Source organism: Cuculus canorus, chromosome 21 (assembly GCF_017976375.1).
Source record: "Cuculus canorus isolate bCucCan1 chromosome 21, bCucCan1.pri, whole genome shotgun sequence".
Classification (NCBI taxonomy): domain Eukaryota; kingdom Metazoa; phylum Chordata; class Aves; order Cuculiformes; family Cuculidae; genus Cuculus; species Cuculus canorus.
In genome coordinates this window covers 8,575,823-8,597,649 of record NC_071421.1, presented here as the reverse complement: position 1 = coordinate 8,597,649, position 21,827 = coordinate 8,575,823, and the positions used below count along the sequence as shown (strand labels likewise).

The 21,827-nt window shown below is 50.5% G+C and overlaps 1 protein-coding gene across 4 annotated transcripts in view; it reads left to right on the top strand.

Annotated features, from left to right (window-relative positions):
- Positions 1 to 21,827, top strand: part of EPHB2 (EPH receptor B2) — a 142,601-nt gene that overhangs the window by 113,535 nt on the left and 7,239 nt on the right. Inside the window, exons 6-13 of one of the 4 annotated variants that reach the window (XM_054085703.1) lie at positions 2,291 to 2,415; positions 9,555 to 9,717; positions 10,669 to 10,777; positions 10,964 to 11,028; positions 14,118 to 14,240; positions 14,643 to 14,890; positions 15,571 to 15,786; positions 19,520 to 19,669. In XM_054085703.1, coding sequence (XP_053941678.1) covers positions 2,291 to 2,415; positions 9,555 to 9,717; positions 10,669 to 10,777; positions 10,964 to 11,028; positions 14,118 to 14,240; positions 14,643 to 14,890; positions 15,571 to 15,786; positions 19,520 to 19,669 — 1,199 coding nt within the window. Of the gene's footprint in view, positions 1 to 2,290; positions 2,416 to 9,554; positions 9,718 to 10,668; positions 10,778 to 10,960; positions 11,077 to 14,117; positions 14,241 to 14,642; positions 14,891 to 15,570; positions 15,787 to 19,519; positions 19,670 to 21,827 lie in introns of all 4 variants that reach the window. The other 3 variants (XM_054085701.1, XM_054085702.1, XM_054085699.1) reach the window with 3 other exon arrangements.

Here is a 21,827-nt window from a genome sequence, read left to right as displayed (position 1 = left end):
CCTGAAATGATACCTGTGCCTTAACATCAGCATGAGAAATTGATCCCAGGGGGTTGTAAATGTGGGCCCTGAAGCAGTAGGACTGGGACTTTAAGGTGGGAGGGGAGCAGCACTGTGTGCCACAGAACAAGGGAAGGGCTGAAATGGTACAGACAGTTTCAGACTGGTGGGTAGTGAAGGTTGGCTTAACCAGAAACGATGGAGGGGTTCGTATTTGGGATGAAGTGAGGCTTTAGTATTAGAACTGTTAGGATCATGGAATGGTTTGTGTTGGAAAGGACCTCAATGCCCATCTAGTTCCAACCCCCTGACATAGGTAGGGACACGTCCCACTGAATCAGGATGCTCAGAGCCCCATCCAACCTGGCCTTGAACACTTCCAGGGCTGCAAATTCTTTGTCCTCCTTTAGTTTTAGTAAATGCTGGGCAAAACCAGGGATTGTCAACACTTTGTCCTACATTGCACATTCCCTCAAGGGTAGGGAAGCCCAGGGAGATGAAAAGAAATGATGCAGCCTTGTGGTGACAGGTTTGGCTTTGCCTGTACCTCGCCCCTACTTCTCTTGGCACGTGGATGTTGGAACTCCTGGGAGCTACAGTGCTTGGGATCCAGAAAAACAGTAGTGAAGAGGCAAAGACGACGGATCAGGAAATTGGCTTTTAGTGGTGTGCTTCGAGAGGAGCTGCTCAGCTGTGATTCATGAGTGATGTGCAAGAAGAACACATCGCAGCCACGCTGGTCCAAGTAGCACAGTGTCTGCTGGAACTGTGTCTGTTGCTGCTCCAGCCAAAGAAAACCAGACTGGAGATGGGCAAGAGGTGCTTTGCTTTGTGTGCTATTCCTCCAAGCTGTTTCTCAGAGCTGTCAAATGAGTTTTTCCACGGAATATTAAAAGGGTTGGACCTTGGAAAAACCTTTCTGAGCACAAGCCTCTCTGCATCCATTTGTAACCAGGCCTGGCATGCAAGTGATGGGGACGCTTTCTAGCTACCACTTTCCAATTGTCTCCCACTCCTGAGGGTTCCCCCCTGCCCTGGAGCTGCTGAAGCAGGGAGTTGACACTGGCAGGCGTGCCAGGGCAAACACTGTGCTGGAGATTGCACTCTGCAGTGCTGGGCTGCCGCTGGGTGAGGTCTGGGATGGCCTCCAGACTGGCATCCGTGGAGGCTGCGTTGGCAGTGCCGTCAGCAGGCTGGGTGCAGGGTGGGCGAGGACACGTGCTTGGCTCACTGAGTTCAAATGCAGCCAAGAGGAGGCAGCACGGGCATCGCTGCGTGCTGGCCCCTCCAGAAGGATACAGTGCTGTCAGCTGTGACCTGCGATGCTGTGGCAGCTGTGTTATCAGTACTTGAGCCAAACAGATTAAAAGCAGTCCAGGCTGCTTATTCACCTGCCCTGGTCTACAGCAAGCAGGATCAGAGCCAGTCCGAGTTTCCTAAGAAAGGTGGCAGCTCCACACTGCGGTCCCTGCCCCGTGGGCTTGTCAGCACAGGTGCCTGGCAGACAGTTTTCCCACGGCGTGGCACCAGCCGAGGCTGCTTGGTTCCCACCTGGCCGTGTGTCAGGCCACGTAGGCAATGCAAGGGGTGGACAGCTGGGCTGTCGGAGGAGCTGCTGGAAGGTCCCATTGTGCTCTGTGGGACAAGCGGCGTCTGTGGGTGTACTATTTGCAGGGCACGCAGACAAGGCGGGAGACTCACCATTGTCAGCATGTCAGGTCAGGTTTGCGTTGCATGCTCAGGCTGCTGCACGCACCTCCCTGTGCTGGCGTGGGCAACTTGCAGACCCAGCACAGAGAGGCGGAGAGGAGCTGCTTGCTTTCTACGTCTGCCTGTGCCTTATAAAGCTTCTCTATGCAAATGTCAAAATACAACACACAAGCGTGCGCGCATGCACACGCACACACAGAGTCCTCGATTTCCCCTGGCAAGTGGGCAGAATTGCTTGTTGCTGGGCTGGTAGGGCTTTTTCCAAGTGAACAATGCTATGTTTGCTCCACCCTTGGGCTCATTTTGCCTGGGAATGATCAGTTTTCCTGCCTGAGACACTACCCTGCACCGTTTCTGCTTGCAAACTGATAGTGAACAATGGAAATCTTTTGTTCTCCCCTAACTGCTCTCTACACATAGCAAAAGGCAGGATCTTCTGACCATTAGAGATTTGCTTCTACAGTCCTGGAAGCAAATTCAGTAGCATCAAAAGCACTAATGCACCCACCTGCCTGCAGCAGATGTGGGTCCTGCCCATGCAAGCATCTGACTGAGGCCTCTCTCTCACTTTCTCTTCCAGCTCCTTCAGCTGTGTCCATCATGCACCAGGTCAGCCGCACCGTGGACAGCATTACCCTCTCATGGTCTCAGCCTGACCAACCCAATGGAGTCATCCTGGATTATGAGCTGCAATACTATGAGAAGGTACTGTGGGACTTTGGCAGCGAGAGCTGTGTAGCCATACTCCAGGGTCTAATTTTTCACCTCCCTTTACTGGGGTATTAGTAGGGAATGGGGTGGAAGGAATGTCTCCAAGCACATAGTCCCAGGGTGGCCCGTGCTAGCTGAGTGTCCACTCCTTGAGATTTTGTATGATTCTGTTCCTCAGAGGATTTACACCTCAGGCGAGTTTGGCATCTGTATGCAGCAGCCTGAAGTCCTTTCCCCGGGTGTGGTATCAGGGAGAAGCTGTCCCAGACTTCCCTGGAGGATGCTGATTGCACTATGAAGTCAGGGGAGGCTGAAGTGAAGGGGTCCTGCAGCTTTGGCTCTTTCATCCCTGAGGAACATGCCCCTTCCACCTCCTCCGTGCCCAAATGAGTGGAAGGACTGCAATCCAGGGCTGTGCCAGCACATCCATCCCAAGGGGCTGGAGCTGGGTGGCTGCTGAAAGACCTGAGGACAACATTGATGTTGGTCTCAGGACCTGCCAGGCTCTGCTTGGCTGATGAACTTCATCCGTGCTCCGCAGGGGATGTGGGGAGCAAGAGGTTTCTCCTTCCAGGAATGTGCCCCCTTACGTAAGACCATATGAACTATACATTAAAAATTGCAAACTAACTAATTAAAAAGCTTTATGATTAAATGGAACTGAAAATATTTTTCCCAGCAGTTGCTGGAAGAAATGATTAATCCCCCCCACTGCTTGCCTGTGACCTATTTTCTCATCACCAAGAGCCAGGGGGAGAATGGAGAGGGGGAGCTTCTTTGTCAGCTGTTAAATAGGTCCTGACCTATATTGCATAAATCAGAGCCATTTATTTGACCCTTGGAAATGATCCCAGAATACATGGTGAGGTGGATGAGTAGGTAACAAGACATATCTGGAAAGCCGAGAGGGTTCCTTTCCCTGGGGATCCTTGAAGCAGAGGCAGAAGATCTCAGGGAGTTCGTTCTCTTCTTAATTTCTCTTCATGTCTTTTTTTCTTCCCCCTCCCCTCTGTTTTCTGGGGGAGGCTGTAAATGAAGGAAAGTTTTGTCTAGAGGCAAAGCTGCTGGTTGTGCTGATCATCACAGCCAGCTGCAAGGTGAGCATCTGCTCGCCCCATTGTCCAATCTTAGGACACTGCCTGTCACTGCTTGTGGAGAGAAGTTGCCCAGACAACACTGCAACAACACTTTCCATGGCAGCAGGCTCTCGGGTGGAGCTCTTCCTCAGGCAGAGAGGACAGTGCCAGCAACCCCACGTGCTGGTGCTGAGGCACTCTCTGTCCTTGTATTTAAAACTCTTGGTGTATTTTTTTTTGCTGGTACATTGGTCGAAGAAGAAAAGCAAGTCTTTATTTCCTCCTTAACCATGATGTATGTTGTTCTCAGGGAGGGATCATGGAATCATAGAATGGTTTGGTTTGGAAGGGACCTTAAAGCCCATCCAGTTCCACCCCCTGCCATGGGCAGGGACACCTTCTTCTGGATCAGGTTGCTCAGAGCTCAAACCAACCTGGCTGTGAACACCCCCAGAGATGGAGCATCTCCCACCCCTCTGGGCAGCTCTATCTCTGGATCATTGGTGAAAGCTTGGTCCCACAACAAGCAAACCTCAGAGGATTTGGAAAGAGGTTAAGGAGGAAGTGTAACAGCTAAGAGCTACAGGCACTGGATTTGTCTCTTCCCCAAACTCCTCTGGGTTTTGGTGGCAGCCTTTACTGCACAGTTCCACTTGTACATTCAAGGTCTGATCCATCCGGGGCCATGACTGGCCAAGGTCTTCATACTCTTCAACTGTTTGGTCACGAGCTCTCTGCATTCTTAGCAATGCCGTGGCATCGCATCCTTCTTCCGCTGGCCTGGCAGACCCGAATCCCATGTCAGTCCTTCCATTGCTTTGCTGAGTTTTGCAATTGAAAGCCATTTAGTTCCTCCCTGGGAACAGTCCCAAACTGCCCAGCTTTAGATGTGCTGTACTTTTCTCACACTTCTCATCAGCTCTGCAGTTTGAATGGGGTGTGAGACACATCCCTGTGTGTCCTCCCTCGACTGCCAGTTGGCACGGAGAGGGTTTGCTCCCTAAAAGTTTCATTGCCAACTATCCCATGTGCTCAGCAAATCTCTCTGGAGCTGGTTAAATTATTTTGAGTGGAATTTTGTTTCTCAGTAGAAAACTATATCTTATTAGCATGAAAACAGTTCAAATGTAAGAACAACATTGTGTGCGTTGTGTATAAAAAATGGTTTGTCTCTTCATTTTGGTTGGATTCTCCTCTGTATTAAGACATAAATTAAATAAGAAAACCTGGAATACGTCTTTCAGTGTTAATAAGAAAGAGCTGTTCGCAATATCTGAAACAAAGGTGTATTTTTGTTTTCATGTGACAGTTTATTTATGACATTGCTATTCTTAGTGGTGTTAAAAATGCCTGTACAGAGGGAACACCATGGTTTTCTTTCATATCGTTAGAGCCAATCAGCTGCTCATTGCGATCCTCTCCTTAATGCAGGTTTTTCTACCTTCAAGAGGTGCCTGGCAATGTTTGTTTTATTGAAGAAATCAGTGTGGTCTTTATTTGGAAAGGATTCAGTAGTAAATTCATCCTGGAGTGTGGGAACTGGAGACCCACTCTAGTGTCCAGCACCTGAAGAATAACCAGCTATCCTTGTTAAGCAAAATAATTCAGCTTAGGATGTGCCCTACTGTCTCCATTTGGTGATTGTTTGAAGATGTTCAGCCCATCAGTTGTGCCTGTTTTGTTCACTGATGCAAACGTTTTAGGAGGCACAAGAGCCCTTTGATGTCTCCCACTAACGCTGGGGAAAGGGCATGGGTTGGTTGGTGGAGCTAAAGGGTGGAGGAGAGGCATCTTGTGGCCGCTGGTGGTGGAGGTGAGAGAAGAGCTGGATGCAGCCTTTATGGTGCCCAGGAGCTTCTGACAAGAGCAAAGCATCTCCAGAAACGGACGTCACCAGGGCTCATGCCAAGGACAGCTGGAGGCACTGCTTCTCATCTGATTCAGAGAACTTTCCTGCTCTCCAGCCCATAGTGTGGGACACCAGCATCCCCGAGTGTGGAGCCACAGCTGCTGCCTGATGTTTCTCCCCTGTCCCCAGGACAGAGCAAGAGTTGGGGTACCTCTTCCCCCTGTGCTGTCCAAAGCCTTGGAGGGAGCTCTGGGGAAAACTGTGAGATAAGAAGATTAAGTGAAAACCTTGCAGGAAGCCCTACAATAGCTTTTCTTGCTGTGCCTGAGATCCACACTGCTTCTGCCCGGGGTTCAGTTTGCTGTGAGAGGCATCCAGATGCTCTTACCCCACCACACTCGATCCTTCTCACAAGTGGTGTTCCCCAGGAAAGGCTAGGAGCTATGGACCCCCAAAATCCATGCTCAGGGTGGTTGGCAGGACCCTTTCACTACATGTAAGCATCCCTTCTGCTGCACTAGATCCCATGTGGGCCAGAATTCAGCTGCGCTTGATGATTTGGCACTTGTTTTGTACGTGTGGCTTTGTTTGCTTCAGGACCCTCAGCAGATTGCCTCGGTGTGGACACACAGAGCAGCTCTTCGCCAGTGTTGACATTTTTCTTTGGCTTTTTTTTTTGGCTGATAAAACTTGAGGTTTTCTACGTAATTTTTCAGATCCTTTGGATGTTTTGCAGACTCTCTCTGTTTCAAGAAAGTCTTTCTTTGTTGGTCAGACTCTGGTTTAACTGAAGTTTGGCTCTTGGGAAGGGGAATCAGCTGAGGATTCAAAATCAAACCAATGAGGAAAGAAGGGCGTCATTTTGAATTAGGATTTCCAAACTGAAACCAAAATCAGCAGGAAAAAAAAAAAACAAATCCACAAACCTGTGAGAAAAAGCAATGGCTTGGATTGGGAATTTAAACCACCTGGGGTGCCCTGGACCTGCAGGAGAAGCCCAGATGGGGAGAAGCGCTTGAAGTGAAGGTACTGTTGCTGGAGAGCTGGTGGCTGAGCAATGTGCCAAGAATAGGTTTGATGAGGGAAGGTGGAGATGTGTAAATGCTCTTTCCTTGCGGTCTGGGATTAAAGGAGTGTTCAGTCATGAGCACACGTTCCTCAGATGGACTGCGACAGATTTCCTGGGCTACATACCAACTTGGAAGCATGCCCATTGCATTCAATTTAAAGTCCTCCAGGAGCAGGGATGAGGTTCCCTCAAACAGCTGGACAAATGATGTTTAAAAAAAAAAGTGTTCTCAGTGCCATCCAAAGGCCTCAGAGGATTCATCCAAGCCCTTGAGCACTAAAACTGTGAACATTTCCTGACCTATTTCTCTCCTAGCCTGCCTGGGAAAGGTCCAAGGGAGTGCTGAAGCCTGACAAGACAAACAAGGCAATCAGTTTGCTGTGTGCTTATCTTTGCTTGATCTTTCTTGTCTGTGTACCTGCACTCAAGACTTGAACGGCTGTCAGTCTAATTCCCAAACACCCTGGCAATACCCAGGTACCTTCAGTGCCAGGTCCAGATCAATAAAACTGATGTTGTAGATTTTAGAAGAGAAAGCTGTTCCTGAGAGCTGCTTACAGTGGAGGTCTCCCAGGTGTTTGCAGAGCTGCTCTGCGTTACCCTGCAGAGCGACGTGCCACCAGCGTTTCCAAGCCTCTGAGTTTGACTGCACACTTGGAGAAACACATTCCTGCCAGACCCCTCTCTCATCAGCTGCCTCGACCAGAGCATTGCTTCATCAAAACCTTCATACAAGAAGAAATGAACTCCATGAATATTGTCTTTCAGCTGCTTTGCAGTAGTGAGGCAGCCTGCTTCATTGAAACCTCCATACAGGAAGAAATGAACTCCATGGATATCATCTTCCAGCTGCCGTGCAGCAGCAATACAGAATGAACCCAGGTCATGAGAACGATCAACCTTGCAGATGACAGGGCGTTCGGCATTCTGCTCTAGTGTAATGACTGAATGAGTAAACATCAGTGTGTCCTAGGAACACGAGGAGAACATTGATTCAACTTTATGGAGCCTCATGGTGAATGGTTTTTGTGGACTTCTAATGTTTGCTTGTGCCACAGCTTCTGGCCGTGCAGAGGATCCACTGAGTGAGGCACCAGTGCTGCTCTCAGAAGTGAATGAACACAAAAGTGAAATTGCTAGCAATGTGGAGAGAGGAAAAGAAGGAGACCAGCAGCTTCCAAAGGCAAACGCCATCGTTTATTGGTGGGTAAAACGACCTCTGACTCAGCCTGTGATCCACCAGCTGAGGACACAGCCCCCTCTAGGCAAAGGGTTTGCAGGACTCTCCATTAATCTCTGTTTCACTGGTGCCTACAGGCGACCAGAGGAGCTCAAGAGAGCAACAGTGTGCACCTCTATGTGAGGAAACCTTGGTTCATTACAAGATGGGACCTCCTACCTGATTGATCTTTGATCCCCTCTGTCGCTCAGGAGTCCCCAGCAGAAGAAGCAGGCTCTTCACTGAGAGTTTCCATCTGATCTTGTGGTAACACGGTACGAGAAGCGACCACAGCTGAGACAAAAGCCCAATCTCTTGATCAGGCTCAGTCCCACTTGATGAGATTGCACAAACTGTGTGTCTGACGACAGCTTTCTGCCAGTCCCTGCCTCTGCTCCTGAAGTTATCGCACTTTTCTGGTGAGGCTGTGGGGTGGGAGTTCCTGGGCTTGCAGTAAGCACAGCTTCAGGGCCTTCCTTGCCAACTTGCCAACTCAAGTTTTGAGCTGTCAACTGCTGCTCTGCTCCAACCAGCCACCCTGGCAAGGCAGCCTGGCTTGCAGATCGAGGCAGTTACCAGAAAGGATGAGCACTTTCAACAGAGCCACAAAAATCTGATTCAAAAACTGGTGCCCATGTCTCCTTTTACAGGGGCTCATCCTCACAGCTTGGCTTTCAAAAGATCTTTCTCTTTCACAGAAACATTGTCTATTTACATAGATTGCTGCTTTCCATGGACTTGCAGGACTTCCTGGCCACCTTGCCCTGATCCTAGGGAGCACCACATTCAGGACCGTCTTTTCCGACTCCTCTGCTGCCCTAGCGGTGCAGGGGTAGTCTGTTTTCTTGCGCTTGCACGGTGACCAGCAAAGAGATCATCTAATCACAGAATCATGGAATGAGTGGGTCAGAATGTGCCTTAAAGCCCATCCAGTCCCACCCCTGCCATGGGCAGGGACACCTCCCACTGGATCAGGGGCTCCAAGCCCCATCCAACCTGGCCTGGAACCCCTCCAGGGATGGGGCAGCCACCACTGCTCTGGGCAACCTGGGCCAGGGCCTCCCCACCCTCACAGGAGAACATTTCTCCCTAAGATCTCATCTCGATCTCCCTTCTTTCAGCTCAAAACCATTCCCTCTCATGCTATGATTCCCTCTCTCTCTGATGAAGAGCCCCTCCTCAGCTTTTCCGTATGCATGCTGGCCCATCTGCTGGTGCTTCGGGATGCTCAGCCACGGGCATAATTACTAAGGGCAGTGGTAGATCCATCACCTAAACAAATGCAATACCATTTATACCATTATGATAGGAATGTCCAAGTCCTCAGCTACAAAAACTGCACTGAAGGGGCAGGAGAAAAAATTGAAAGTAGTCTCCTACTTGGTTTTAAGTTTGCTCTTCAGTTTCCCAGCTTGGAAAACCTCACTGTGGTCCTTTGTGAGGCAGGTCCTGGGCAGGGAGGTGGTGTCAGTACTTCTCCTGAGGTCCAAAACCCTGTGTTCAGGTGGATTTTGCCTTCAGCACTGGCAAAGGGAGACAGAGAAGAGCGAATAGAGAGGTGTTGAGACTGAATCAGGTACAGGGGTGAGGAAGGAGGATGGTGCTAGGAGAAAGTGGGCACAAACAAGGGAAGTAGTGATCCCCATCCCCAAGGCTTGGAGAAACAACTTGACATTTCTAGATGATACCTTCATCAGAACCCTTTCCTGAGAGGTGATGGGCAGCCCAGGGATACCCATACTCCCATTCTTTGTCTCCCTGCCAGAAGACAGGCTTGGAAGAAGGACCTGTTTGTTCATGATCTCCCCATGGGGGTCTTCCACCCACACCACCAAGCTCTCCTGTGCTTCCTCCTCCCAGGAATGCAGTGTCTGATTCTTGACTCTGTTTTCTCATGCTAGGTTTGTATTTTCTTGGCAGGATCTGAGCGAATTAAATTCAACAACGGTGAAGAGCCCCACCAATACTGTGGCAGTGCAAAACCTCAAAGCTGGCACCATCTACGTCTTCCAGGTGCGGGCACGTACCGTGGCTGGGTACGGCCGGTATAGTGGCAAGATGTATTTCCAGACCATGACAGAAGGTGAGTCTTCAACTTCTGCATAAAGGTGACACAGGATCTAGAGAAACTTGGACAAGACGGATATGTGGGGGCAGCAGCGCTGTTAGTCCCTCGAGAGTGCTTTGAGAACTCACGTGTGTTTATTCAACCTGGCAAGACTTAGAGAGGCATGGGTGCTTGGTGGTCCATGCAGGGCATCACATAATCAGACCAATTTCTGCCAAGCTTTTCTGGCACAGGGACGTGTTCACTCATTTGGATTTAGAAGGAACAAAACTATGATTTTCGCAGCTGCTGACAACAAATGCAGACCTGGGTCCCTATTTTCTGAAACTGTGCTGCTAAATAAGACAGCCCAAGCCAGTTTGCTGGCCCTGAGGCCAAGGAGCAAGGCACAACGTGCATCTGTGTGACATTCAAAAAGAATGCCTTAGAGCAGCCTTCCAGTCCTGAAAGGGGCTCCAGGAAAGCTGGGGAGGGGCTCCTGATCAGGGAGTGCAGGGATGGAGTAGGGGGAATGGTTTCCAGCTGAAAGAGGAGACACTGAGATGAGATGTTTTCCTTGAAACGGTGGGGAGTCCCTGGCCCAGATTGCCCAGAGCAGTGGTGGCTGCCCCATCCCTGGAGGTGTCCAAGGCCAGGTTGGATGGGGCTTTGAGCACCCTGATCCAGTGGGAGGTGTCCCTGCCCATGGCAGGGGGTTAGAACTGGATGGGCTTTGAGGTCCCTTCCTACCGAAACCATTCTGTGATTCTATGATAGCTCCATCCAACCTTCCTACTGGGGCACATCCAGCCTGAGCCATGCCTGGGGCAGCACTAGGTGTCCTGGACCAGAACCATGGCAGGAAGCCCATTATCAGTCGCCATGAACCGTAGGTCAGTACTCAGGGCCGTGCTCTGACCTTGATGAACTTGGTAGTGCGACCCATTCCGTACCATAGTAACCCATTCCCTCTTCCTTGCATGCCAGCTGAGTACCAGACCAGTGTGCAGGAGAAGCTGCCGCTCATTATTGGCTCCTCTGCAGCAGGATTGGTGTTCCTCATTGCTGTAGTCGTCATCGTTATTGTGTGCAACAGGTAGGGCGGTGCGAGTGCGCGACCCAGGGCTGGAGCTGTGCAAGGGGATGGCAACTGGAGACAGAGGGTGGCGGGTAAGGGAGGATGGAGATGACGAGGTGATGGGAGGAAGAGATGCTTTTGTAGTGGGTCTCTCAGCCCTGATGGAGCTGTGCAGGTGTTCAGGACTCCCTTTCTTTCCAGAAGACGGGGCTTTGAGCGTGCTGACTCCGAGTACACCGACAAGCTGCAGCATTATACCAGTGGCCACAGTACGTACCGCGGCCTCCCGCCAGGCCTGGGGGTCCGCTCGCTCTTCGGTTTGTGTTTCTGTTCACTCATTCCTTGTGGCGTGTGGGGAGGGCTCAGGCCACCCAGCCAGGCAGGCATGGGCATGTGTAGGCAGGAGGACCTTGGTGCTGCCTTGATCCCTGCCCCACGACCTCCAGCCCTGTCCTACCTCGCAGCGTTCGTGTTGGTGCGAGCCATGCAGGGCCTGTGCATGCTCTAGAAATCCCTGTGACATCCAACACTGCGCCTCTGCATGCTTCACCCCCTGCTGCAGTGCACTAGGTGCCACCGCACCGTGTCTTGCTACCCTGATTCCTGAGCTTGTGGGCAGCAGTGAGACCCCTGTCCAGATGCACCTGATACTGAAAATGCCAGCAAATAGAACTCTCTAAGACTCGTTTTGGAGTTTTGGAAAGCAAAGCATCCTTTGCCAGGCCTGGGCAACACGAGGGACTGATCTCCATCAATCACATGCAACGAGACAAAGGCAGGTTAGAGAATATTTTTCCCACTTACATCCATGTGTGTAAATTTTCCCAGAAATCTAATGTATATTCTGTTACTTCTCAAGGTCTAATTTTATGTTACGAAACTTTGCAACAGTCAAAACTCCTCCTCATTTGGAGCTGGGTACAGCTTTCTGCTTGACCTTGACTTTAAGATAGAAAATACTGCAAACAGAGGCAATTACAGAAGCAGACACCTCTGTTCCACACAGATCGTATTGAACACAGGACGTTATCGTCATCAAAGAACAAATAAGGACTGGAAACCAACGTTTTGAAGAAAACATGCTGTCAGAGGGACATTTCGTCTGACTTTAAAAAAAAACCCACAACTGCTTAGACAAAACTTAACTGTACTTTAGCTTAAATCAAAATATTCCACTTGGTGAAGTTTCAAAATATTCGACGTATTGTATCACACCCACAGCCTGTGGAGTGCTTTCCTCGTGCAGGAACCTGCACACCTTGTGGTGGCTTTGCTAAAGCCCATCCCAGTGCTCCCCAAATCCTACTGGATATCAGCTGTATCTGTCTATATCGGTGTATAATACAATCCATACCATCTCCTCTCTTGCAGCCTCCCTGTTCCCACATCCCCGTGTGTTGCAAAGCCCTCCCTCGCATCCAGCGGTCGCTGCACACTCTGCCTCGCTCCACTCTGCCTCTTCCTTCCCCTCGCTAACCGCTTGCTGCATGCTCTCCGAAATGCTTTTCTCCTCCCTCTCTAGAGACCTGTCCCCATACTCCTGCCTTGTTCCAATCTCAGCTGCGATTTACCTTGAGTTATACTTGCAGCTTCAGGATTTCTGCCCTTCTTGTACCTCCTTCCTGGACAGATTTGGCTCTTGTTTAGAAAATGGAATAAATGTTTAGAAAATGGAAAATAGCGATGTTTCAGCACACGCCTCTCTATTGCTTTTACCTGGGAAACCTTTCCCGACAGGCAGGGCCCTGAACAGCAGCTCTGCGCTGGCTGTGTTGCTATAACTCACCAGGACAAACGATGCTCTTGCAGAACAATTATGTAAATGCAGCTCTCAGTTGTTTCTCAGCACGTGCTGCATGTGCAAACACACATTCACACTTTCTCCTGGGGGCTGGTGCAGAACGTGACAGCTTCAGGCTGAGCTGGCATTAATAGCTGTGCCTTCACAACTGTCAAAACAGGCTTCGATGCCACTGGATGCAGATGAGCTGTGCCCTGGGTGCCTTTTAGCCACGTTATCACTCCAGACGCCAATCCCAGGCACGGTCCCTGCTTAGTGATTGCTGGAGAGAGGCTCCAGTTTATGGTGAGCAAATTGCCACGGTGCAGGAAGCCCAGGAGCCCTGTGAGCATTGAACAATTGCCCTGAATCCTACCACTATCCAAGATGTGGAGCTGTGAGTCATGCCTCTGGTTCCGGGTTGAGCTCTTTATCTAGTGAGCTGTGAGCTCTACTCTCCCCATACACCCAATCTGGGGCATTCCAGCAGCCAGCAAAATGAGTGTAGGAAAGGGAGAACTGCAGGACTGCAGGCAAGAGCTGTCCCACCTGCCCATGTAGTCCCACCCATTGTAGTGTGCAATGTTGCATCAGCCTCACCAGGTCCCTTGGCCACTGCCTTTCATGTATTATTGTGTTTCCTGTTCTGCCTGGCAGGAAGAGCTCAGCTTTTGCCATGTCCGCAGTGTTCCCTACAGTTGTCTCAGCAGTGCTCAAGCTACCAAGAGGGAACCCAGCCTCATCCAGGAGAGCAGGAGGCAGGCTGGACTGTCCATCCTACTTGCACTGCCCCTGGAAGGGTCACAGCCACCCCCGTGCAGGAGTGAAGCCGGTGTGGTGGCTGTATCCATAGGACCACGCACCTAGAGGTGCATTACATCTCCATGTAGACAACCAAGAGCAGCATGTGGAGGTGTTCAAGGCCGGATTGGATGAGGCTTTGAGCAACCTGATCCAGTGGGAGGTGTCCCTGCCCATGGCAGAGGGGTTGGTCTCTTCCAACCCAAACTACTCTATGATTCTATGGTGTGCCTCAGTTTATCACCACCTCCTTGTCTTGAGTGCTGAGCCCAGGTCTCCTCCTCCATTTTCCACGCCTATGATGGGATGGCATGTTGAAGTGGAAGCAGCATGCAGAAGAGGCCAGTGGGGCAGAGCTGCAGTCTCTGCATGTGGTCCTCTTGCAGTGTTGCAGCACAATGAGTACGGTGTGGCAGTAACGCGCCCGTGCCCCATCTCCTGAGAGCAAATGCTTCTCTCCCTTTTCCACTGGATCTGCTAAGGCTGAGTCCTGCTGCAGAGGACGTGTGGGCCACTGTGGTCAGTTTGCAGCCCTCCACTGCCCCAGCAATGACTTGTGTGCCAATATTCATTAGAATCCAGCTTTAATAGTTCTGTGCAAACATGGCTCTGCATGTTCTTTCTCAAACTGCTTTGCTGTGTCTGCTCCATCCCTTGATAATGTGACTTACCCGAGGTCAAAAAGACCCCCACACAAACAGGTTTCTCTTTTCCTGGTGCCTGTCCTCAGGTCATTTCATTTGTACCTGCCTGACTCTCTCCCTCACCTTTATGCAGTGACTCCAGGGATGAAGATCTACATTGATCCGTTCACCTACGAAGATCCCAATGAGGCTGTCAGGGAATTTGCAAAAGAAATCGATATTTCTTGTGTTAAAATCGAGCAGGTGATTGGGGCAGGTAGGTGAACCAAACGTCTGCCTGGCCACACCTGTGTGGTCTCCTTTGTGGTCTCAGGTTTTGGTGAGGGTTTCTTTTACTGGGAAGACTGGTGTCAGGAGGGTCTTACACTCAACCCAGCCTGGACTAGGAGGAGCAAGGTGGGGCAGTGCTTGAGGAGCAAGCCCATCTGGTGCCAGAGACAAGGAGTTCCGATAGTGTCCATTGCTCCTCACCGATGATGCGTCCACCTTAAAGGAGGTCTTTGGTGTGGAGGGAGGGAAGAAGCACAGAGCAGATGGTGGGTGGTCAGCTTAGGGCGTGTAGGCAGATACGACTGGAGCCCTTGTGAGCAGGGTTCCTTGGGGAGCAAGGCAGAGATCTGGGAGGCCAACAAGCTGTACTTGTCCCCTCTGTTCACAGGGGAGTTTGGTGAGGTGTGCAGCGGGCATCTCAAGCTGCCTGGCAAAAGGGAGATTTTCGTGGCCATCAAGACCCTGAAGTCCGGTTACACGGAGAAGCAGAGACGGGACTTCTTGAGCGAAGCCAGCATCATGGGGCAGTTTGACCACCCCAATGTCATCCACCTGGAAGGAGTGGTGACCAAGAGTTCACCAGTCATGATCATTACGGAGTTCATGGAGAATGGCTCACTGGACTCCTTCTTGCGGGTATGAGATCCCAGGAGCGTGCAGCCCAGAGATTGTGTTGGCCACAGGAGGACTGGAGGGGGAAATTCCCTTCCCTGAGCCGGTAGCAGAGTGCACTTTGCTGCCTAGCATCCCTTGCCACTGGGACAACTGCTGCATAGCCCAGAGCTCAGGAAATGAGCTGGAGATGGCACCAAGGCTGTCATCTGGTGTGTGTGTGCCCACTCATGCTTGTGAAAGGCTGTTCCTTCCTGTAGGCATTTACGAACTTCCTCTGTGGGAGGTGTCTCTGCTCATGGCAGGAAGGTTGGAATTAGTCTGACATTGCTTTAACATAGCAGGATGTCACCTCAAACTGCTCCATCTAAATACGTATAGGTCTGAGTTTGGAATGGATATTTCACTGAAGGCAGGTAACTTCCTCAACAGGAATAGATTGTCCCTTTTGAAACCTCCTGTTCATGGTGTGGCAAATCAGCCACCTTTGGATGAGAGCAGTAGTCATAATATTGCCCAGGGTGTGTGAGGGTGACCTCCAGACCCTGGGAGCTCTTCACTGTCCACCTTCTTGGTTTGATGTCCTTGTAGCATAGCTATGACTTGACATGCAGCATAGGAAGAGGTTCCTGGCTGTTTGCCTCATGATGGCAGGCTGGGAATTTGCTTCTCTCATTTGGTCTCTTCCTCTCTCTTCTGCTAAGCAAAATGATGGGCAGTTCACGGTGATCCAGCTGGTGGGCATGCTGCGGGGCATCGCGGCAGGCATGAAGTACCTGGCTGACATGAACTACGTCCACCGGGACCTGGCAGCCCGCAACATCCTGGTGAACAGCAACCTGGTCTGCAAAGTGTCCGACTTCGGCCTCTCCCGATTTCTGGAGGACGACACCTCTGATCCCACCTACACCAGTGCTCTGGTAAAGCTGCTTCTCTGGAGGAGGTGGGATGGGTGTAGAAAGAGAGATGGGAAAAGGGGAATTTCTGCCTTTGATGTGGCGAGCACTTTTTCAGGGTGTCAGCAATGGAAAGAAGGGTCCAGATGGGAAAGACCAGAGAAATGAACCAAAGATTTTCTCTTGCAAGGTCCTGTCCGGTAGTCCAGTAGGTGTTGGTGGGCCCAGCAGTCATTCCTGTGGATAACTAAACCTGAGGGGCTGTTTGTCAAGAAGCAAAGGGATAGGGTGAGGGGGAACAGTTTTCAGCTGAAAGACGGCAGATTGAGATGAGATCTTCGAAAGAAATGTCTTTCTGTGAGGATAGGGAGGTGCTGGCTCAGGTTGCCCAGAGCAGTGGTGGCTGCCCCATCCCTGGAGGGGTTCAAGGCCAAGGTGGATGGGGCTTTGAGCCCCTGATCCAGTGGGAGGTGTCCATGCTCATGGCAAGGAGGTGGAACAGGATGGGCTTTGAGGTCCCTTCAAGCCCAAATGATTCCATGATTCTTTGTCTGCAAAGATAACCCTGTCCCGGATAAATCCCTTAGTTGGGCTGATGCCTGCACAGTGTGAGTCCTCCAAGATGCTGCCCTGACACTGACAGATTTGTTGCTAGGGCTGCCAGTCTGAGGATTCTCACCATCACTGTCCAGTCCCACTGCCCTGCTCTCTGGGAGGTTGTGATCCTTTTTCATGTTATGCCCCAGGCTCAGCCCCAGAAATAGCCTAAAATTTTTTTTCCTGGAAGTAAGTGTTGATAGAGATGGGGCATGATCTGTCGGAAGTAGCTGCCAGTGATTCTGTCTGGTATAGCTTTTAGTGGATGGCAACAGTAGCTGAATACCTAACAAATGCCTAAAACTGTGCACTTTTATACTAATCTGAACTTGTGTAGCTTCAAACATGAACCATTTGATCTTACTCAGTCACCCTATGGCTTTTAGAAACAGTATCAACATTTATTTTTCACAACATGATCATAGAATCATAGACTCGTGGAATGATATGGGTTGGAAGTGAGCTCAAAGCCCGTCCGAAGCCATGGGCTTCCGAACTAAGGGCTTTATCAGGGACAGGGTTATCTTTGCAGACAAAGAATCATGGAATCATTTGGACTTGAAGGGACCTCACACTGCATCCGGGGGCTCAAAGCCCCCATCCAGCCCGACCTTGAGCACCTCCAGGGATGGGGCAGCCACAACTTTGTTAAGCTTAATACATGGGAGCTTCCAGTGTTCGCTGCTGTTTTCTATTGCTTTTATTGTGCCTGGAACTTTACTCATTGTTATCTCTAATTTATTCTTCTTGAACTGTGGACACTGTAGTGGCACATCTGTTATCTGTAAGGATGGAATATGTGCATCCACAGAGTACTGGAAATAACAGTATCTTCCTCTTCCAAATACACCATCCTCATATGTCGCAAGATCCGTGGTTGGGTTTTAGTGTAATTATTGCTGAGACTTTGTGTCCATGGGTGAGCAGCAGCCACAAGCTATGGCTTGGGAGGTTCATGCTGGACCTTAGGAAAATCTCCTTCTCCAACAGAGTAGCAAAGCTTTGGGTCAGCTCACCAGAGAGCTTGGAGGTCTCACTGAAGTGACCTCCTACAAGGAGAGACACCCAGTCTGTAAATCCTGCTTTACGACTTCTTCGTTTTAGCCACTTTTTAAATCCGGTGTTTGCAGGAGCTCTGTTAAGAGTATGCCTGATGGAAAGGACATTGTGTTTGGTATGGAAAGCTTGGTCTCCCCCTCTTGTGGAAAACAAAATCATTTGTCTGCAGTTTGTGGCTGTGAGAGATTAAGGAACATTTTCTTTTTTTTTCATTATTGTAGCATGTATAGGGACTGAGTCCTATTAAGCCCTAGGAGACCCTTAATAACCTGGTAGTTATTTATTGACAAAATATAATGTTCCTTAATCATCTCAAAGCCACAAAATACAGACAATTTTGCTTATTTTCCAGCACAGGGGAAGATTTTTCCCTTCAGAAGGTCCCTTGAGTAGTGAATGGCTCAAGTCCAAAGACCCTGGTGGAAAATCGAGAGGTTGCAATGGCTTAAGCAGAGCATTGCCAACCCCACGGCTCCGTGTTGTGGACACCACTCCTGTGTACTTCTGTGCATATGGAGAGTCCTTTTGACTTCTCTAAAGCTGCTATTGCCCAGCAGAGACTCCGGTGCCTGTCTAGTCCACACCATTTCCCACCAGTGACCAAGCACACTGTACTAAAGAAGATGTTGACTCTGTCTGTCCCTACAAACAGGCAGGGTCAAAAACTTCCGGATCACGTGTACATCAACAACCAGACTGACACATGAGGACTTGGGTCGGGGCAATCCCAGACACAAACACAGGCTGGGCAGAGAATGGAGTGGGAGCAGCCCTTGGGAGGACGACTTGGGGTGCTGGGGGATAAGAAGCTCCACATTAGCCAGCAATGTGTGCTCACAGCCCAAAAACCAACCATGTCTCGGCCTGCATCCAAAGCAGTGGGACCAGCAGGACCAGGGAGGGGATTCTGCCCCTCTGCTCTGCTCTGGTGAGACCCCACCTGGAGCCCTGTGTCCAGTTCTGGAGTCCTCATCACAGGAAGGACATGGAGCTGTTGGAGTGAGAGGAGGCCACGGAGATGATCCAAGGGCTGAAGAGTTGGGATTTTTCAACCTGGAGAAGAGGAAGCTCCCAGGAGACTTTGGAGCAGCTTTCATTACTGAAAGGGGCTCTGGAAAACCTGGGGAGGGGGTCTTAATCAGGGAGAGGATGAGGGAAACAGCTTTCAGCTGCGAGAGGGGAAATTGAGATGAGATCTTAGAGAGAAATGTTTTCCTATGAGGATGGTGAAGCCCTGGCCCAGGTTGCCCAGAGCAGTGGTGGCTGCCCCATCCCTGGAGGGGTTCAAGGCCAGGTTGGATGGAGCTTTGAGCCCCCTGATCCAGTGGGAGGTGTCCCTGCCCATGGCAGAGGGGTTGGAACAGGATGGGCTTTGAGGTCTGTTCCAACCCAAACCATTCCATGATTCTATTTTCCGATTCTGACTTTCAAGAGGATGAGATATTACTGATTTCAAGGTATGTACAGATGTAGAAAGCTGAAGAGGATGGCATTCTAATTCCTTTTATTCTACTCTGGACATAGCTGGGTGACAGCAAGGGGATGGAGGGAGATTCAGCGGGGATCAGTTTGGATTTTTCTACATTCATAGCCATTCATTTTCCTACAAAAGACCTTACTAGCACAGTGGGCCTTTAGTCCTGCTGCAGGTTGCGGTCACAGTAGAAGATGAAGGAGCTGGGTTCTTTATTGTGATGAAGATGAAGCTGAGGGGACACCTAGAAATGACCTGCAGTACTTGAAGGATAGTCAGGAGGAAGACACAGCCAAACTCTTTGCAGTGGTACCAGATGATGGAATAAGGGGAAAGAGACAAAAACATGGATTGGGAGGTTCAAGGTGAACAACGGGATAAGTTTCTTCTCTGGGCGAGTGGTGCAGCCCTGGGACCAATCACCAGGAAAAAGGGAGCAACCCCCATCCTTGAAGGTTTCCCAGACTTGGCCAAGCCACAGCCATCCTAATCCGATGTTCAAGACAGTCCTGTGGTCCCTTCTTTCTATAATTTTGTGAGCGTATCATGAGTAGATCTTTTCGACACTCATCTTTTTCCATTGCCCTTGCTCTCGCTGTCACTGTCCTCTCTGTTTGTTCCCTGCAGGGTGGAAAGATCCCAATACGGTGGACGGCACCTGAGGCAATTCAGTACCGAAAATTCACCTCAGCCAGTGATGTGTGGAGCTATGGAATAGTCATGTGGGAGGTGATGTCATACGGCGAGCGGCCCTACTGGGATATGACCAACCAAGATGTGAGTTGTTAAGAAACAAGGAGCAGAAACATTGAAATTGGGAGTATTGCAAGGCCAAAACATGGCTACAGCCAGAGCCATGCAGCGTGTCCGAGCCTTCTTTGTCGTGGGAGACATGTCCAACGTCAGCAGCTTTGGAAGAAGTAATGAGGATAACTTTGGCTTTTGTTCTAGTGCCATTATGCTGTTGTGGCAGAGATTTGGGACTGCACAACACTGACTGCAGTCGGGCATGTGAGCATGTCCAGGGGTGGTAGAGAATGCCCGGAAGGAAAAGGAGCAGGCAGTGGAAAATTAAATGTTGTCACTGACCTGAGAGCTCCTGGAGCAGCAAGCAGATCTTCATCTGCATTCGGTGAAAGTCTGTTATAGAGTCATGGAGTCATAGTATGGTTTGAGTTGGAAGGGACCTTCAAAGATCATCTAGTCCAACCCCTCTGCCATGGTCAAGGACATCTTCCACTAGGTGGTCATCAAATTTCCCCATGGCAAGCCTGGACTGTGATATGTCCTTGTACACAACTTTTACACAACTCAAAGCCAAAATCACAAAGTATTTCAGAACACACCTAACAATACTTTATGCCTCTTCTCTAATTCAGGTGGAACAATGCACTCCTCACTCCCTGGGGCTCAGGCAGTTTCCATGAATCTTTGCTTCCATGCAGCCCACACCTTCATCATAGCAATGCCATTCTCCTTGTTTCTCTTGGCCTGATATCTGGATGGTTAAGGTCCGTCTGTCCAGAGGCAATGAGTGCCATGCAGGGTGCTACAGCTGCATGTGGGTGTCCAGAAAACTCCGTTGGTGTAAGGGTCCCAGGTGTCTTTTAACACTGTCTCTCTGGAGAGCTCCCCTTCTTCATGCGATCTTGGCCTTGCAAACACTCAGGATCTGACACCAAACTCCTGGGTTGACCCTTGGTGTGCAGAAGGCTCTCCTTTGCCTGTGGTGCAAGCCCGGCTCTTGCAAACCTGCATGCGACTAGCTTCTAGCTGGTTTCAGAGCTGCCTCTTGGCAGTCCATTGGAAGCCTTCAGACTGCCACCTCCAACACCATCATCCTGAAAAAACTTTGCCTTAGGGGGAGCTCCCAAGCTCCCACCTGACTCCTGCAACTCCTCCCTCCCAGACTACAAATCAGACCTTTTTTTTTTTAACATCAATTTAACTCTGCATGTGCCATGTCAGGTTTCTCCGGAGTGGGACAATTGCCTCCCTAGTACCTGGTGGGAAAGTTACTCAAGTGAGTCACTAATGCTTGGAGCAGATATCTCAGCACCTTTGGCTGTTTGCAGCCTTGTCCCAGCCCCTGGCATCCCAGAAAAACCATTACTTCAGTTCTTGGAGCCTAAGGTAAGGGAGGTAGGGGCACGGCCCTCTCAGAAGGGACAATTCCCTTCCTGTAAAGGCTTCATTAACCCCTGCAGTTTCAAGCGTTTCCTGCAGGCAGGTGTCCCTGCCCTTCTCGCTGCCTGGGCACTCTGTACACACAGCCTGCTGGCGCTCCTCTCCCTTGTCATCCTCCTTGGACCTCTTCGCTCAGTGTTTTCTCCTGCTGCAACTCCTGCGCTGCAGCAGCACCAGTTCAGCTCGTGGGGATGGCAGAGACCACGCTCGTCTGCCTGGCCGCAGGGCACCTCTCCCCAGCCTCTTCTTCCCCCCCCCGCCCCTTATGCTGTAGCGCATTGTGCCCCAGAAGCTGTCACCACTTAATTGCAGCTGGTCCTCTCTGCAAATGAGTGTGTGGGGAATATCCGCTGCAGATTAGCCTCCTGACCCAGGGGTGTGAGCGCCTGGGGCGGACAGGAGACAGCGTGCAGCCTGTGCACCCTTGTGGAATGCATCTGCTGGCAGCAAGGCGAGCAGCTTGTTGGGAAGCCACTCAGACCATGCCATAGACAAGCTCTTGATGCTTGTCTGATGACCCTCCTTAGCCATGCTTACCGTGTGTGTCTCCTCCCCTCCGTCTGGAACGGAGAACTGGGAGAGAGGACAGGATGCACCTCTTTGGAGAGATCCTTAATGGGAGACAAGAGCTGCACAAAGCATACAAGCGATGCTGCAGGTTGGACCTTCACAGGCCCAGTGAGGTACCGTCATGTCCAGCCAGGGGGGCAAGGGGAGGGAGGGCTTCTTCCATCCGGCACGTTTTGGC